At 43.4% G+C, this 19,119-nt stretch overlaps 1 protein-coding gene and 1 long non-coding RNA gene across 3 annotated transcripts in view; one reads left to right on the plus strand and one right to left on the minus strand.

Moving 5' to 3' along the window:
• LOC103233083 (uncharacterized) overlaps nt 1–10,885 on the plus strand; it is a 35,402-nt gene extending 24,517 nt beyond the window's left edge. Inside the window, exon 3 of the long non-coding RNA XR_012092952.1 lies at nt 9,920–10,885. This is a non-coding gene — a long non-coding RNA (uncharacterized lncRNA). The remainder of the gene's footprint in view (nt 1–9,919) is intronic.
• Nucleotides 8,913–19,119, minus strand: part of CSNK2A2 (casein kinase 2 alpha 2) — a 40,376-nt gene continuing 30,169 nt past the window's right edge. Inside the window, exons 7-12 of one of the 2 annotated variants that reach the window (XM_007993498.3) lie at nt 18,647–18,757; nt 18,167–18,268; nt 17,546–17,646; nt 16,508–16,656; nt 14,997–15,090; nt 8,913–9,359 (exon numbers count right to left, since the gene is read on the minus strand). In XM_007993498.3, the coding sequence (XP_007991689.1) occupies nt 15,014–15,090; nt 16,508–16,656; nt 17,546–17,646; nt 18,167–18,268; nt 18,647–18,757 (540 nt within the window). In that variant the 3' untranslated portion in view covers nt 8,913–9,359; nt 14,997–15,013. Of the gene's footprint in view, nt 9,360–10,850; nt 15,091–16,507; nt 16,657–17,545; nt 17,647–18,166; nt 18,269–18,646; nt 18,758–19,119 lie in introns of those variants that run through there. The other variant, XM_007993500.3, reaches the window with a different exon arrangement.

Below are 19,119 nucleotides of genomic sequence, written 5' to 3' on the forward strand. Positions count from 1 at the left end.
CCTCAGCCTCCTGAGTAGCTGGGACTACAGGCGCCCGCCACCACGCCTGGCTAATTTTTTAAATAATTTTAGTAGAGACAGGGTTTCACCATGTTAGCCAGGATGGTCTCGACCTCCTGACCTCGTGATCCACCCACCTCAGCCTCCCAAACTACTGGGATTACAGGCGTGAGCCACCGCACACGGCCCAGGCATTTCTTTATAGCATCGCAAGAAGGGCTAATGCAGGCCCCCTCCCCTGTACACCTGAGACAGTCTCCTCCTGATGGCTCACAGCCACTCTTGCCGTCCTGTAGTCCACTCTCCACATGGCAGCCAGAAGGATCCCCTTAGTAGCTCTTTGCTCTAATAGCTACTCATTTTGCTAAGAATAAAACTCAGGCTCACACCTATAATCCCAGCACTTTGGGAGGCCAAGGTGAGCAGATTGCTTGAGCCCAGGAGTTTGAGACCAGCCTAGGCAACATGGTGAGACTCCATCTCTACAAAAAAAATGCAAAAATTAGCGGGGCGTGGAGGCGCACACCTGTAATCCCAGCTACTCAGGCTGAGGCACAAGAGTCACTTGAACCCAGGAGGCGGAGGTTGCAGTGAGTCAAGATTGTGCCACTGCACTCCAGCCTGGGTGATGGAGTGAGAAATATATATGTATATAATATTATTATATATATTATATATAATATATATTATATTTAATATATTATATATTACAATTATATATAATATATAATATATATTATAATATATAATACAATTATATATAATATATAATATATATCATTATATATAATATATATTATAACATATATAATACAATTATAGTAATATATTAAATATAATATATTATATATTAGATATAATTATATATTTTTAATATATTATATATTATATATAATTAGATATATAAATGTGTGTATATAAAATATAAAAAATATTTTTAAAAAGTATGTAAATATAAAAAATATATGAGTGTATATATACATATACATATATACACACACATACACACATATATACACATATTAAAAAAAAAATCCTTACTCTGGTCTCCTCCATCTTGTTCCCTGAAGCTACTTTGGCCTTCTCTCCCACATCCTTCTCCTCACACACTCCTCCCTCAGTATTGCCTGCACCCTGTACCCGTCTCTCACTGGGCTTCCCTCTGCCTCTGCCTCTGTGCCGGCTGGTCCTGCTCCGCCGGCTCACTCCTTTCCTCACTCAGAGCTCCACTCAGGCACTGTCTGTGTTAGCTCCCTAGGGATGCCACAACGAATGACCACAACCTGAGTATGGTGGCAACTGAACAAAATAAAATTAAAGTAAAATTAATTCAAAATAAAATTTAAATGTAAAATGACAACTATGTAATCTCTCACAATGCAGGAAGCTAAGAAGTCCAAAATCGAGGTGTTGATTGGGCCATGCTCCCTCTGAAGGCTCTGGGGCAGTGTCCTTCTTTGCTTCTTCCTGGCTTCTGGTGGCCCCCAGGCATTCCAATCTGGTTGGCTTGTGGGAGCATCATTCCAATTTCTGCCTCCATCTCCACATGGCCACCTTGTCTCTGTGCCCTCTCCTCTCATTATAAGGATACTCAGCATTGGATTTAGGGCACATCCTGAATCCAGCATGACCTCATCTTGAGATCTTTGACTAATTACATCTGCAAAATCCTTTCCAAATAAGGTCACATTCTGAGGTTCTGGGTGGACATGAATTTTGGGGGGATATTACTCAGCCCACAATACTACTTTACTGGAGAGGATGTCTTTGACAACCCAGTCTTAAAAATAGCACCCCCTCCACACCCTACCGATGCTTGTTCTCCCACTGCTCTGGCTGATTCTTTTTCATTGCACTTATTACCACTTGACAGTCTAAATAGTTATTTGCTTATTGTCTGTCTTGCCCATCACTCAGTTCTGAGCTTCTGGAAGAAAGAATTTGGTCTGTCTGGCTTATAGATGTATTCCCAGTGCTCAAGCCTAGTGCTTGCATTTTTAAGTGGGTATGCAGTATGTGTTGAATCAGTGAATCAGACTCACAGGCTTGGGGCTCTTGGCCACTGAAGGTGCAGCACAAGCTCTGTGTCTCCTGGTCTCTGCAGCTCCAGACCCACGCAGTCCATAGAGCCCCTCCTCAGCTTGGAATCCAGGCTCACTGAGCCCATTTGCCTACCCACAAAAGCTCTGTGGTCTCTTATTGGGTTGTGTTGTTCTTGCAACTTTCTCTCGGTAACTATGCATTTTCTGGACACAGTGGCTCACACCTATAATCCCAGCACTTTGGGAGACCAAAACAGGAGGATTGCTTGAGCCCAGGAGTTCAAGACCAGCCTAGTCAATGTAATGAGACCTTGTATCTACACAAAAATAAAAAATTGGCCTGGCATGGTGATGCACGCCTCCTGTAGTCCCAGCTACTCAGGAGACTAAGGAGGGAAGATCACCTGAGCCTGGGAGGTGGAGGCTGTAGTGAGCTACTCCAGCCTGGGTGACAGAGTGAGACTGTCTCAAAAAAGAAAAAAAGAGGCTGGGCACGTTGGCTCATGCCTGTAATCCCAGCACTTTGGGAGGCCAAGGCAGGTGGATCACAAGGTCAGGAGTTCGAGACCAGCCTGGCCAAGATGGTGGAGCCCTGTCTCTACTAAAAATACAAAAATCAGTCAGGCGCAGTGGTGGGTGCCTGTAATCCTAGCTACTCAGAAGGCTGAGGCAGGAGAATTGCTTGAACCTGGGAGGCAGAGTTGCAATGAGCTGAGATCACACTGCTGCACTGTAGCCTGGGTGACAGAGCAAGACTCCCCCCAAAAAAAAGAAAGAAAAGAAAAGAGAAAAGAAAAGAGAAAGAAAGGAAGGAAGGAAGGAAGGAAGGAAGGAAGGAAGGAAGGAAGGAAGGAAGGAAGGAAGGAAGGAAGGACAGCACAGACATCTCAATTGGTTCGGCTTACACAATTTTGAAAAATAAATCACGAAAAATAAAGTTAAGCAAACTTTCCATTTGATGGGTGCTAAAACTTCTGTGCCCAGATCAACTATAGAGAAGAACACAGCTTTCAATGGCAATTTTAAATAAGTGGGATCAAGAATCTGAAGCATTTCTTCCAAAAAAAAAAAAAAAAAAAAAACTGCAACAGGAGATGACACATGGGTTCACCAGAACGATCCTGAAGACAAAGCACAAAGCAGTGGCTACCAAGAGGTGGAAGTGATCTGGCCAAAGCAAAAGTAGACCAGTCGAAGGTCATGGCAACAGTTTTTTGGGATGCTGAAAGTATTTTGCTGTTAACTTTCTGGAGGGCCAAAGAATGATAACATTTGCTTCCTATGAGAGTGTTTTGAGTAGGTTACCCAGAGCTTTAGCAGAAAAATGCCTGGGAAAACTTCACCAGAGACTCCTTCTCCACCACAATGCTCCTGCTCACTCCTCATGAAAAACGAGGGTAATTTTGCAAGAGTTTCAACAAGAAATCATTAGGCATCCATCGTACAGTCCTGATTTAGCTCCTTCTGACTTTTTTGTTTCCTAATCTGACAAACTCTTTAAAGGGCACCCATTTTTCTTCAGTTAATAATGAGGCCGGACACGGTGGCTCATGCCTGTAATCCTAGCATTTTGGGAGGCCAAGGAGGGTGGATCATCTGAGGTCAGGAGTTCAAGACCAGCCGCCAACATGGTGAAACCCCGTCTCTACTAAAAATATAAAAATTAGCCGGGCATGGTGGCACGCATCTGTAATCCCAGTGCTTGGGAGGCTGAGGCAAGAGAATCACTTGAACTTGGGTGGCAGAGGTTGCAGTGAGCCAAAATCATGCCAGTGCACTCCAGCCTGGGCAACAAAGGGAGACTCTGTCTCTAGATAAATGAATAAATCAAGCAAGCAAGACTACATTGGCATGGTTAAATTCTCAGGACCCTCAGGTTTGTTTTGTTTTGTTTTGTTTTTTTGAGACAGAGTCTCACTGTGTTGCCCAAGCTAGAGTTCAGTGGTGCAGTCTTGGCTCACTGCAACCTCCACCCACCAGGTTCAAGTGATTCTCCTGCCTCAGCCTCCTGAGTAGCTGGGATTACAGGCACGTGCCACCACACTGACTAATTTTTTTGTATTTGTAGTAGAGGCGGGGTTTCACCGTATTGGCCAGGCTGGTCTCGAACTGCTGACCTCAAGTAATCCACCCGCCTCAGCCTCCAAAGTGCTGGGATTACAGGCACCTGCTACCACACCTGGCTAATTTTTTGTATTTTTAGTAGAGGCGGGGTTTCACCGTATTAGCCAGGATGGTCTCGATCTCCCGACCTCGTGATCCGCCCACCTTAGCCTCAAGACCTTAATGTATTAAATTTATGAGTGTAGATTTAGGTTAGTATTTGAATGCTTAGGAAGATTTCATCATATTTTAGGCCTTTCATATTATTGGAAGTGTGTGCAAATCAAACAGTTTAAATGTGTAATTTAAACAGTTTAAAATGGCCAAGGAAACTAGATTAAGTGTGCAAGCAATTTTTTCATTGTAATTCATTAAGTTTTGAACTAATTGAACGTTAAAGATTAAGCATTTCTATCTATATACAAAATCAACTTGTTTGTAGCTATAACAAGATTTATAAACTGATCTTAAAGACATGAGGCAAATTAGATATTTAAATGTGCAGCTTTAATAACTATTGTTTAAAACACTAGTAACCGTAAGCATCCCTTTCAGTGCACAAAAGCCCTAGTCAGATGCCAACACCTAGTGGACAGTGTCTGTTCATGTTAGTCCAAGCCCAGAAATTCAGAGCATCTGCCCTGGAGACACGACGGGCTTGCCACACACTGGAAGGCAGAGTTGACTCCCCGTGTCTCTTTTCTGATGGCGATGGGGATAGGGATGCGGAGGTATAGCAGTGAGGTGAGGAGCTGTATCCCTTAGCTGGGAGCAAAGATGGAAGGGTGCCCTGAATGACTGGAGTGTCTAGCTGGCAAAGGACAACTGTATCCCAGCCCCAGCAGTGATAGCCATTGAGCCTATCAGGAAGAGTCATGGTGGGCAGATGAGGTTCCTGCTCATCTGAGAGTGGAGTCTAAATGGGAGCCTGTGAGGCCCTGCACGTTACTATTATTTTAAAAAATTAATTTTAGGCTGGGCCCAGTGACTCACACCTGTAATCCCAACATTTTGGGAGGGTGAGGCGGGAAGATCGCTTGAGCCCAGGAGTTTGAGACTAGCCTGGGAAACATAGCAAGCCCTTGTCTCTATTAAAAACTTTTAAAAAATTAGCTAGGCGTGGTGGTGTGCGCTTGTAGTCCCAACTACTCAGGACTCTGAGGTGGGAAGATCATTTAAGCCCAGGAGGTTGAACTGCAGTGAGCTATGATTACACCACTGCACTCCAGCCTGGGCAACAGAGCAAGACCCTGTCTCAAAATGAACTTTTAACTGTACATACAATCAAATGTACTCTTTTTTAGGTGTAAAGTTTTGACAAGGGCACTAAGTCAAATAACCACCACCACATTTAGAACACAGAACAATTCCATCATCCCCGAAATGACCTCATACTTATGTTTTGTAGTCATCCCTAACCCTTGGCAACCACCAACTACATGGATCTGGCTTCTTCGCTTAGCACAATGCATTTAAGATGCACATTATTTTAACAGCCTGTAGAATAATATTCTGTAAAAGATTGTTCATCCATTCTGCCACCCGGCCCCTTACAGCCAGAGCTATTTTAAAACATGCTGGTCCTCAGCATGCTTTTTTTTTTTTTTTTTTAAAGCAGGAACTCACTCTGTCACCCAGGCTGGAGTGCGGTGGCGTGATCATAGCTCACTGCAACCTCAAACTCCCAGCCTTAGGCGATCCTCCCACCTCGGCCTCCCAAAGTGCTGGGACTACAGGCATGAGCCACCATGCCCTGCCGTTGTGCTTACTTATGAAATCTTTCCCATGGCATTTCAAATACATTAAAATGCAACAATTTTTCATATTTGTTTTCTTCTTCTGTGATTTTTGAGAAGAATCCTTAGAATTTGCTTTTGAAATTATCTGACAATTCTGTGACTCTTCACTAATTTATCATGAGAAAAATATTTTTAAAAGCAAATATTGAATTTAATGAGCGACACTCACAAGGCTGTACATTAAGACATTTAATTCCACTTATTAATATTTACTTTCAACTTTCTTAGGTTAGAGCCAACACGTTTTCTTTCTTCAGGTCTCAAACATTTCTATAGTCCCCTAGAAAGCTGAGAGGCTGCAGACACGGTGCTCCGCGTGCTTGATAGAGGCCTGCAAGAGTTCCATGGCCAAAGTCATCACAGCTCCAGCCTGCACCAGTGAGGGAAGGGATGGGAGGCTGCTTTCTGGGATCGTAAGAATACCCTTTCTAAAAAACATCATATAGCATAATTTTTAAAGATTTCATTCCACATACATACTGTCCAAAAATGTATGTGCAGATGTGTTTATTGCAGCAATACTGGTAATACTGAAAAATTAGGAACAATCCAAAGTGTATGAATAACAGATTGATTCAACTGTGGTGTATCACGTAAACCATGCAGCCACGAAAAGGGATGAGGTAGATTTATACATGCTAATGCAGTAAGGTTTTCACAACTAAGTGGAAATACAAGTTGCAGAATAAGAATGCATAGCCTGATTATCATTTATGTAAAAATGAAAATTATAATTTTAAAATAGTAAGTGCATTGGAACAAAATGGGAAGATAAACACAAAATTTAATGGTGATTACCTCTAAGGGAGGAAGAGGTTTTCGTGTGAGCATGGGGGGTGTGTGTGTGTGTGTGTGTGTGGCTGGGGGCGGGGGCTTTTGTTATTTACTTCTCTTTAAGCATTTGAATTTTGTTGTTGTTGTTGTTTCTTACCACAAACATATATTACTTTGGTAATCAGGAAAATGCAATCAATATTGTTTAGAACACAACCAGGACCACTGGGAGATGAGAGCTGATGTTCTCAATCTCCAAGCACATTGAGGAGGAGCTGAAGATGGTTTTCGTGTTATTAAGTGTTAGGACATGTCCCCTGCTTTCAAAAGTCAAAACAACCTACTCAAAAATCACCTCCTTTCCCTTTTTTCTACAACCACATACTTTCTCAACTCAACCATAATCACCCACAAAACTGAAAATTATTTGTGAAACATGATTTCCACACGGAGCAGTTAAAGAGAGACTTGGCTGAGGGGGGAAATTGGAGGAGGGAGCTATGGTTCCAAGTTCTACATGACATCTCAAGATGCAAGCCAATCAAATGATTCTATTCGAATAAGACCCTCCATGTCCGGAAAAGACCTCAAATGGCAGTAAGTCATGCTAAGTAGCACAGATACGTGCTGTGGAGATAAACATGCACGCACAAAGCATGTTCCTAGGTACAAGGTACAACAAAATAAAAGTATTGTGATGCCGTCCCAGAGATCTGGGAGACTCACAGAAATTTGCACAGTCTTGAGTCACAAAGGGCCCCACGAGACAGCCAGCTTGAGAAAATTAGGCCAGAGATGGGGCTGGAAAGCACCAGCTCCATCTGCTTGGTGTCCCACGGGTGGTGGTCTATGGGTCCTCACCTGCTGGTGTCCAGAGGGGATGCAGTCTCAAGCTCCCACACCTGAGCAACAGCTTAGATGCCACAGAAGCTGGTCCAAAGGACACCATGATGCTGTGGTGGCCCTGAAAGGGGCCTCTTTGCTTTCCTCCACAGTCACTTAAAAAACTGTGAACATCCACACTCGGGTGCCCACCGTGGGCCGGAACTAGCTGCAGAGGAGAGAGAATGTTGTGTGGACCAAGTTGCTTTTGTGGAGACCTAGCTGGTGCGCCATCCAGTGGCTTGGGTGTCTAGATCTGCCCATAGCTTCTGCTGTCCCCCAGGCAGTGGGAGGACACAAACCAGCAGCCAGGACAAGGTCATGGCCACTGCTTTCACCTGCCCTGACACCGCTGTCTCGAGCTGAGGACCATGGGAGCCAGTGAAGTCTCATTTGTAGCACTGGGTTTCTCCCGTTTAACAAATACAACCAGTGCTTCCGTCTAGCTCCCCGAGTATCCGCTTTTCCTTCCAGCTCATGGATGCTTCAGAACGTGTGGTCAGAAGCAGCCCTCAGATCAGAGACCCCGACCCCGCTCCTGCCTCAGGACAGCAGACTCAACAAGCCTCCGAGATGGGGCCTTTCTTCAGTAGCGGGTGCTCGGGGGACAGGATTGAGATGGGATGAAATGTGGAGACGGGAGCAAAGGGGCAACCAAAAAAGGGCCAAGGCTTCTTCCTGCATTCTCAGGAGGCGACTCTTCTTTGAAGGAGAGGCCAGGGAGGATGCTGGTCAGTGGGAATGTGTCCAAGGCAAGGCCCCGCTTTCCTGGCTGAGTCTACTTCAGCCATCCATGTTGTCCCCATTCCTAAGACTGGTTCACTGTGTACCTCTTACCACTCACCTCTGGAACAGAGTCCTTACAAACAGGCCCTCCTTGACTGAGTGTGGTGGCTCACACCTCTATGTAGTCCCAGCACTTTAGGGGGACGAGGAGAAAGGATCACTTGAGTCAAGAGTTTGAGACCAGCCTGGGCCACATAGTGAGACCCTGTTTCTACAAAAAAACTTAAAACTTGCCAGGTGTGGTGGCATCCACCTGTAATCCCAGCTGCTCAGGAGGCTGAAGCAGGAGGATCACTTGAGGCCAGGAGGCCGAGGCTGTAGTGCTCGAGCTATTGTTGCACCACTGCACTCCAGCCTCGTGACAGAGCAAGACCCTGTCTAAAAACAAAAATGAAACCTGGCCCGCCGTGCCCCAGGGACCTCCCCTGCTTCATCTGGTTAGAACCTGGCACAGATGCACTTTTGTCTCGTCCTGAGTCACAAGTCTCAGTTCATGACCCTTTCCATACTGAAAACTCTCCATACGTTTCTTTTAAAACCTTTTATTCAATAATATATACTTTTAAAATAATAATATGTAACTGCCGCCATGCCACATACTGCCCCCGTCCCCCCACTGTGGAGTCTGTGGTCAGCTAGTTAGCGTGGTTTGCTGGAATAACAGGCGGCCACGGGACGAGCTGAGGGGCTCTGGGAGCAACAGTAACCAACAACATTCTGCATACCCTTCACATTCCCCATGCTTTCTGGGTCGGGAAGAAGTCAACAGGAAGCCAAAGGCAAGTGAGCCTTTTACATTCGGAAGTGAGGTTTGATATACGGTGGTGGGCTGCCCTTCGCTTGGTCTAGTTCGTGCTCGCCAAACCTGCCACCGTTTTGTGTCTGCTCACGGAACGTGATCTCTCTATACGCGTTAAGACGTTTGATTTGGTTCTTGTTCTGCTTATGGAAAAGTGGGAGAACCGCAACAGACCTGGGGAAAGAGACGGGAGGAGGGAAAGACGTCATTAATCAACCTGAGCGGGCGAGGGGAGGCCTCCATGTGCGGGAGGGCCTGCGCTAGAATGCAAGCTCGGCCTTCCCATGCCACTTGGTGGAGAACCCTGCGAGAACTCGCTGAGTTCAGGTTTCCAACAGTACCCTCTGCCTTCCTCTTCTGATTATCATGACAGAGATGGTCTCTAGCATGGCCTTCTGTCACAGGAAGGGTGCTCTAGGCACCACGTGTGTTGTGACCCAGTCTTCTACCCTACCCCATCCCTCAGGTCCAGGGCGCTGATGGAGAAGGCTCGGAGACTCTTGACCATCCTGTGCCAGTCAAGCTACAAATTCAGCAGTCAGCTCTAGGTCCCCCTCAGACCTGACCTGATTATCTGAGGTGTCTTAGGACTAAGATGGGGTCTGTATTTACTCAGAAAAAGGGCTGACTCCACTAATAAACAAAGAGCAGTAAGTGAGCTCAAATATTTTTAACTCTCCCCTGGAAACAGCTAGCTGCCCGGCATGGCCTGAAAACCTCATTTCTCCTTCCAGGTCCAGCAGAGCAAGTGGGTGGTGAGATGCCGGCAGCGGAATTCTAGAAGCAGTGCCTCCCAGAACAGCACTACAGTACTGAGAAAGGACTATACACCTGGGAAGCTATCACACACATAAAATTATTTCATGAAAACTTTCTTTGGGTAAAGGAAGGGTTCCACTGCGTAGTATTTGAGAAGGGCTGCGTGGTGCATAAGGTTAAGAAAGAAATGACTATATTTGCCTTTAAACACTTCAGCTGATTCCAAGCACTCCAGAGGATCAGTGAGAAGAAACTACACTAATTAAAGACACCACCACCTGCCAAATAATAGCGTTGTGCTGCAAGGAATGGGGCTAGGGAGAGTGTTTCACAAATGCAGAACACTGGGCCACAAGGTTAAAGTCATGCACTAAAACAGTCAATCCCAAGAAGCAGGTGTCTGAGTGGCGCAACTCAGAAGCAAGTACATAAAAACGGAACACTCCCACCAGGACACCACTCTAGCCCCACTTCTGCCAAAGGAAAGTTTTCACATCAAGGTGTAACACACATCTTTGGAGTTCAACGTTTATCCCTCCCCACTCCCCAAAGAGAAAGGAAATACAAGTTAAGGTCCTCATAGCAATGGTTTGTCTCCCACTTGGGAAAGCTGGTTATTGTCAACATTTTTATTTAAGAAAACAGGATTTAACATGGCATTTTTCTTCCCTCTAAGGGCAGCAGCACATAAATCATACATCAGTCATCCAGTGATACAAAGAGGTGGCCAACTGTGTCTGAAGTAGTCACTTGTAAAGGATCATAACCCAGGCAGTGTTGCTTTTCTGCAAACAGAAGGAAACAGAAGGCTCCATGGTCCTTGAAGATTATCCAAGTTTTCCACTAGTTGTCAAGATTTCTGTCCCAACCTCTTAGTCACCATTTACAGCAAGAAGAGCCAGCAAGTGAAAAACTGTTAATTTATTGATTCAAAGTTTTTTTTTTCTTTTTAAAAAACAATCCCCAATACATGCAGTTCAGGGTTAAGTATCACATTTGTAGCACATTGTTGAGTCTCAACACAAAAATATGCAACACCTGTATAATCCCATCACATCTTTTTCCAGCCTCTACAATACCTAGTTGGGGGTGTTTGCATTTACACATCCACATAGCTTAGAAGCATGTTATTAGCGGTTGATCTGGCCCGATGCTTCTCTGCCACCTCCCCTGCCCTGGTCTCCACCGTGGGGTTATTTTTTTCTAAAGGCAGGATGTTACTCAGTCTTAATTTATTAAGGTCACTGACAAACTTTGGCTTCTTGTGTGCTCATGTGGTCCCTGCTTTTGCTTTCGGAAGGGTTTATATTGAAACGACTGTGACTCTGATCAGTTATTATCCCCTCGTTTATTTGTAGGAAATAAGTTTGCTTGTTCCTGTGGGTGCTCACACAGTAACACAGGTTCCTAAAGTAATCATTTAATCTGAACTGGCATTAAAGGAAACTGTTAACTGGGCTCTCTTAGATCTACTTCAGTTCATATAAAAAAACTCTTCCAATTGTTGCGTGTGTCTCAAAGTAGTTCTGCTTCCATCCTTATCAACAGAGCACCTGGGAGAACCTAAGTCATTTCCCTGAGTAGGCACAGACCATGAGCCCCGCAGCACTCAGCTCTCTCCGGGACTCAGCACCTGACTCGAGAGCACCACCTTTCAGTCCACTGGGACCAATCCAGCGGGCAGCGCCCTCCCCAGGGTGCATTCCAGAACATAAACTTGGTACCCTCTAATTTATCCCCTCAAGAAGTACATTTCCTCCTCAAGAGCTACCTTTAGATAGTTTTTCTTATTGGTCCCTTTTAACAGCCCCTCCCCTAGCCACTCTCTTCAAGTCCCCAACGATTACGAGTTTGTCTGTCTCTTCTAATCTGTCAGTCTGAGAGCACCTTCCTCTCTGCAAGGGAACACATTTGCTTTAAACCTTGTGAGTGCTGACATGTTACAGAATGTCTGGGAGGAGGCCCGGCTGAGTGACTGGTGTTTAAGTGCCTCAATGAATGACATCAGCACTTCTCTAGTTGACGAGAAGGCCCAGGAAAGCTTGGTCTGCATCATACACTCAATAGCTTCTCCTACCCAGCCACCTACCCTGCCTACAGGGATAGGACGAAAGCAAGGCCAGCTGACAGCATCCAGGGGAGAGTGAACTGCCACCACACCAGAGGTGCAAATGTGACTCAGCACTTCATGAGTTCTACTCTCACCATGGGATTTCTCAGCAGAAGCAAACCTTGCAGGCAGTTAGGCTCACCTGTAGCCAACAAATGATATAGCCATCTGGATTTGGCATAGGAACCTTTTGTTCTCACCATACCAGGTCTATGTTCTTGAACATAGGCAGTACCTGAGATGATAGTATAACACTACCCTGTTCCCCACATTTTTTGCTTTTCTTTAGGAAATAATTAAGTCCTTATCATAGGCACTTTTAACCTGTTTAAGATAATGAAGCAAACAAATGAAAAGTACTGAGATGAGTTTAAGAAAGAATATGCTAATTGAAAAAGATACTGGGTGCGTACATTTACCATGGTTTAGTCTAAATATTAGACACACAGACACACATACAGACACACACACACCCCTTTTGGAACTCTCCAAGACCATCTCCGAATCTAGGTAAATAGTCTTAAATTTTCGGGGGAGCTAGGTTTGGAAACAAAAATGGTTTTTGGAGACAGGAAAAGAGACGGTCTGAAACTGGACTCACTTCAGTTTGGAAAAGAATGGCGTAGGTGCCAAGACCAGACCCAGGAAGGGGTGAGCATTTCAAGCCCAGTTATGGTCTAAGTCTAAGGCATGAAGAGAGGTAAAAGTCCAGGTGCTGGAAAAGCAAGCTGTGTGCTTAAAAGAAGAATGCCTGTGTCAAAGTTGCAGTTATAAAACCCTAGGACAAGGCAGGCAGGTGGTGTCTGCACCTACATAACCGTCAGAGAGACAGGCAGAGGTCAATCACCTGACTCTTCTCCTCCAGGTACTTTTATGACCTTTGGGGGACCCACGGGAAAGGAATGGGGTTACCGCTTCGCCAAGACCCTCCAGCAGGCTCCACATGCCTGGTCCAGACAGGCAACTTAAAAAAAAAAAGGGAGGGCTGAGGAGTGGGTGATAAAGGAGATTGGAGGGGGAGCAGGAAAGACACGCAGTGGCACATCTCCCTGATGATAACCAATGCTTCAGGATTGCCTATCAGGGCACATTAGAAGGCTTTTGAGAATCCAAAACACTGAGTTTTGCTGCCTGACATATCAATATAGGTTTAGCCGAGAGCTCACATCTTGCTTTTGATTTTCAGGTAGAACAAATGTTTACATTAGTATACAGCATGTGCAATGCAAGCAGGCAGCATTGGTATGAGAACCTTAACTGAATGCATTTCTTGGCTTTGGGATCTTATTTTTTATTTTTTACTCTATAAACTCAACTCTATAATAAGAGAAGAGATTCATTTGTATTTTAAGTTCCCACAGACCAAACGACAAAAATAGAATCTACGTTTAGAGATAGGACCTGCTACCAATACCAATAAGATTTTATTGGAATATGGAATGTAAACAAATGTTTCAAACAAACAATCTAACCTTATAAAAATGTATGGCATTATTAAATAGTTAATAAAGAAATCCTAAAGGGTGATGTGGTAAACACCTCTAGTTCTAGCCTAGGTGTGTGAAGTCCCCAGAGCTGTGGCATGGCCCTGCAGCTGGGATGAGGGGACTGCCTACAAACCATGTTGCTGCTGAGTCCCCCAAATGAAATCAGCCCTATTTTTGTTTAATCAAACTCTAGCTTTCTCTGCTAACATGAAGGTTTGCACAATGGATCCAACACTTGCTCCGGGAGCACCGTTTTCTTCCCCAAGCCCCTTGTATATTCCTCTCAGTTGCTTGAGTTTCAGATGACCCTGCCCAGACAACTCTAGTACCTGCATGCAAGACAGACTTATCTTTGCCATCACATAAATGAATCACATATCAGAACTCACAAATGCATATTACAGTGGGAAACTGTATCTCATGGGGATAAAAGGAGGTGGGAGAGGGATATCTTTTTCGGTCTTTCCTGAAAAAATTCTAATGGGATGTTTTCCTCCCTCGCCTTGCCTGAAGACTGACTTTCCAGCTTTAGTTATGGTTGTGAACAAAAAGGTCTCTGTTTCAGAGAGGTGTATTAAAATAGGCGCACACATAGGGATGTGCTGGGAAACGGTGACGTTCTCTTACAAGGCTGCCAAAAAAAAAAAAAAAAAAAAAAAAAAAAAAAAAAAAAAACAAACAGAAAAAGCAATAAAAAAATAGCAACAAGATTTTATGGTAAGGCAAATCAACAAAGGTTATAGTGAGCTCCAAGTTATGCACTTAGCATGGAACTTCTGATGATACCCACGGACCAGTTCATGGCATTGTAAGGTTTCGTGATCCCTCCTGACATCAAAGAGGGCTCTTGTGAAAGTGACTGCAGTTTGCTCCCAAATGAATCCACTTGGAGGAAAACTGCAGGGATGAGGTACATTTCCTGGAGAGCTCATGTCATAAAAAAATACATGAAACATGGATTTGTAAAGAGCTTAAAAAAAATACTGTCACTGTTTTAATATCTCCTTTTTGTAAATGAGGCTGGTGTGTCAGTATAGACTGCTGACATTTCGCTAAGACTTGAGCCTGAATTTCACCAAAGGAAACCCAGACCACCATGGAATAGATAGGAAGTCAGACATTCAGAGCTTGTTGACTGAATGGGTTAATTCAACAGTGGTGCCCTGTTAAACAAAGGTAAATGTACAACAACTCCGAGTCTCTCTCTCCCATGCATTCCAAAGGCAGAGCTCCTGCAGGTCCTGAACTAGGTGCATCCCCATGCTGCCACAGTGGCAGCTCCCTGGAGACTAGCACTGGGGAGTTTCTTTCTTGCTTTTTGACAGACTTTTAGGTCTTTACTCTTCTTTGCATTTAGAAGGAACGATAAGAATTTCTTTTTATCACACTGTAGTTTTCCTTCAAGGTTTGTGTTTGGTTGGTTGGTTTTATTGGCAAGCATCAATGCCGCATTACCCGTCGCTTTCCAGTCTTCATCGTGCTGCCGTGAGACCACTGGAAAGCACAGCATTGTCTGCACAAGGCTGGGACTGCTCCTTCACCACAGGGTCTGCAAGAAAGCAGGAGGAAAGTCAGGCAATCGGGGTGGTGAATGCTGAGAGAAGCCCATGGCAAACCCACCCTTTCAACTGAGAGAGAGACAGACTGATGGGCAAGCCAGGGTCAGGGGGGCAACAGGGGAGACGGAAATCACGGAATTCCAGCCACATAAAAACCAAACACTGAGAAATGATCAGGGGAATCGTTATTGCAGTCAACTCTTACACTTTCTCAGAGTACAGACTCAACTGCTAAGAGGCATAGAAACCCTAATTTCCCACTGTTCAAAATTTCTACTATTTTTATTTTCTTTCAATACTAGTATCATCTCTAATCCCTAATTTCTTCAAAGCATGTAGAATAATAAGCACTTCAAAGGAAAGGTGAGTACAAAGAGCCATTAGAAGACCTATTCATTTTAAGCAACCGTAGTTTGAAATTTTTTAAATTGAAGTATGACATATATTCAGAAAAGCAGAAAGATCATTAATGACATGTCATAAACATCAGTATTCCTAATTTGATCTAACTCGGGTAAAACCAGCTTTCTGTCCCAGACACTGGAGTGGGGACATCTGAGTTCCCTGGGGCTGAGGTCTAGAAGACTGAAGGCTTTTCCATTTGTGGTCTCCCTTATGCATACGGGCCACAGGCTCAAGACCACAGCGACACATTCTTCAGGCAAGAATTTAGTTCATCTCCAGAGGAAATCGAAGGAGAGGGAAAGACAGCATATTGGTTAAGCCAGAGACAACAACTTTAAGTGTTGAATGTTTCCATCTTGATTCAGAAAGCGAACTGAGGTAAGTCTCTCAGCCGCCATGCTCCCCAGAAAGGAGACTGATAACAACAGGAAGTTTATTTGAAACACACATTATCAGTGGAAGGAACCACACACATGCAGAACAATAAGCAACCACACAAAGTGAATGCGCACACACTTCTAAGTAAGCAGTTCAGTCAGGATTTCAGTGAGGTCTCTCCATACCTATTTACCTTTCCTCAAATTCCTTTCATCCATCCATCTGTTCATCTCCTTCTTTCAAAATATACAATGGTTATCTTACTACTTTTAACTAATTACTAGTTTTCTGAGGGGAGAAATAATCTTCAAGTAGGTTTCCACACAAATATATATATGTTTGAAAACAAATTTTAGAAACTTGTGATCTATTAACTCAGGGTAACAGGGAGTAGTCAAACAGCCTGAATTCAAGGGAGATACATTCAGAGAATAAGCAAACACCTTTGGTGATCAAGAAATGGATCTACAAAGTTGTTTCAATCATCTACAATAAATGAGGTCAAATTCTGGAATAATCCAATCCAAATACCCTAGAATTCTCCTGACTGGTCTCAAAGATAAAGAGTGGAAGATTTGTTCTCTTGAACGAATGACTCCCTGAACACAGTGCCTGGAGACTCACAGAAGTATGGGTGCTCCATGGCCTCTTTGGCAGTCAGTCTCTGTTGATGGTCATATCGCAGAAGTTTGTCCAGAAGATCTAGGGCCTCAGGGCTGACAAGGTGTCTGTTCTCACTATGGATAAAGTTTTCCCAGCGTTTCCGTGAATGTCTGAGAAGAAAAATGAAACATCAGTAATCAGAGACTAAATTCAACGAGAATCCTTATCTACTAGGGCTAAAGCCAAAAATATCTTAGAATAATGTACTGATTACAAGCTTGTTGAATCTCTAACTGGTGCCTGCCTTACTGCCCCATAGTTACAGCATAGCATCCTGAAACACAATGGTGCTCTGTGATTAGATAAACACAACTAGGTAAAACTTCTATATCTGAATATCTGATTTAGAATATGCGGAACCTTTCTAGATTATTTTTTATGCGGTAGGCTTTTAGTCAATTCTGGGTGGCATGCAGGACAGTGGGTAATTTTTATCGGTCAGCAGATATATTTCCCAGGGCTAGCCTCAGGAACAGCGAGGTTACACAAAACACCGTTTGAAAACTGTTAACAAACTGTTTACTTCTCAACATTATTGCACTGTACCTGAAAACTCAATGTACTTTAAAATTTGCTATTGTATAGAAAAACCATTATGGAGAACAAGAAGAAATTGTAAGTCTCTCCACCTTGAAGAGGTATGAAGTAAATAAAATAAAGTAAAATAAAATAAAATAAAAAAAACTAAGTCTCTTATTGAAAGAATCATCGCTCTCTAAGTTTGGCCATTAAAAAGAAGCTTATGCTGTACCAGAAAACTTTTTTCTGTAACATTATGATTTTTGTTTTACCTTTTCTACTAATAGGTTATCTCTCAGAGAAGTAAAATGATTAAAAGACATAAAGCCCAAATCTCTCAATAAGTTAAAAGAAAATATGCATAGGAAAAAAGACGGCTATTTCCATTTTACTATAATTACAACAGGAAAAGAAAGTGATTTTGGCTAACCTTTCCACTTCTGAAACGGGGTAAGGTAAAGCACTCTTTCTCTTACTTACTGTCCCAGGATATCGTTGAAGTGTGGATCTAGGTCTATGTGATACTTCTTCAGATACCCATACAGTTCTTCTGTACCCAGAACCTTGGCAATGCGAACAAGCTGAAACACAAAACAAACTGACCAAATCACTGAGCTCAGAACATACCGTGAGCCCATGAGGACGCTTTACCAAAGAATCAGAAGACTTCCACACCACTAACCCTCTAGGGACCAGGTACAAACCCGAGTCCAGGGCAGGCAGGCAGACCCAAGGACAAGAAGTTCACATGAATGCAAATTTCCAAACTGCCTTTAAAATAACACAACTTATGATAATAATCTTCTATAGATGGACAAGTACAGGGCATCACAATCTAATGACTAAAATCTAGTTTTATTAGACAAGGAGGTGCCTGACTTCTTCACATTCACTTTGGAAGTCTGGCACAGATAGCATTATCTGCCTCTACTTCTGCGGACCTGGCAAACACAAAATTCTGTGCAATCTTTATCTTGAAGAAAAGCTCATATGCAGACACTGAGTGACATTTAGTGGCTCAAGGATAGTATTCCTATCTACGGATGCTATTTTCTTGGCATTCACCCCCAAATAAGTAAGAACCAGATTGTGTTTGCTCACCTGGTCATAGTTGTCCTGTCCATGGAAGAAGGGTTCCCTTCGAAAGATCATGCTTGCTAACATACAGCCCAAACTCCACATGTCCAAGCTATAATCATACATCTAAGGCAATAAGGACAACCCATCAGCCAAGGGTAGTAGAAATCCATTTTTCTGATATAAATTTCTTTTTTAGATGAGATTGGGTGTGTTCAGGGTGGTATGGCCGTAGATTATTTAAAAAAATTTTTTTTTAACTTCCTGGCTCCTAGAAATGTTCTGATCTGAATTTCTAGTCTTCATTTAATCTTTACAGATATTTTAGATTTAAAAACTTCTCTGTCCCCCAAAAAACTAGCTAAGAAAAAACTAAAATTAGCATTTTAGGGTGAAATAATGGCTGGGTTTTGAGTGTATCCAAACTGACTAGATAAACAGCAAATGAGAAAAAGCCCTAAGCAAGTATAAATAGCCCAGAGTAGCTGTGCTAAACAAGTGTACCTGATAGTCCACGAGGAGCTCCGGTCCCTTGAAGTACCTTGAGGCTACACGAACATTGTACTCCTGAGCAGGATGATAGAATTCTGCGAGACCCCAATCTATCAGTCGCAGCTACAAACGGGACAGAAAAAAACATGTGAAATGAGTGTTTCTAGGGGCCTATGCCTTAGAACAAGGCCACATCACATTAGGTAACAATCATTTGTCCACACAAAAAATGTGAGCAGGTGCACTGGCTTACAGATGACATTTTCAGCAACTGTGCAAGAGGTCATTTTTAGAGTAGAGCACTTGAAATGCTTTTTGAAAAAATTTTAAATTATCCTGGTTCATTCCTCTCTCTAGATCAACAGAGTTCAACCTTTTTTTCTGCCTACATTCAGAAACTGTAGGCAGTTACATTTGGTAACACATTCTCCCATTATTCATAGCTTTTCGTTATAAGCTCCAGGCGTCAGTGAAAGGGCTGGGGG

This window comes from Chlorocebus sabaeus, chromosome 5 (assembly GCF_047675955.1).
Source record: "Chlorocebus sabaeus isolate Y175 chromosome 5, mChlSab1.0.hap1, whole genome shotgun sequence".
Classification (NCBI taxonomy): domain Eukaryota; kingdom Metazoa; phylum Chordata; class Mammalia; order Primates; family Cercopithecidae; genus Chlorocebus; species Chlorocebus sabaeus.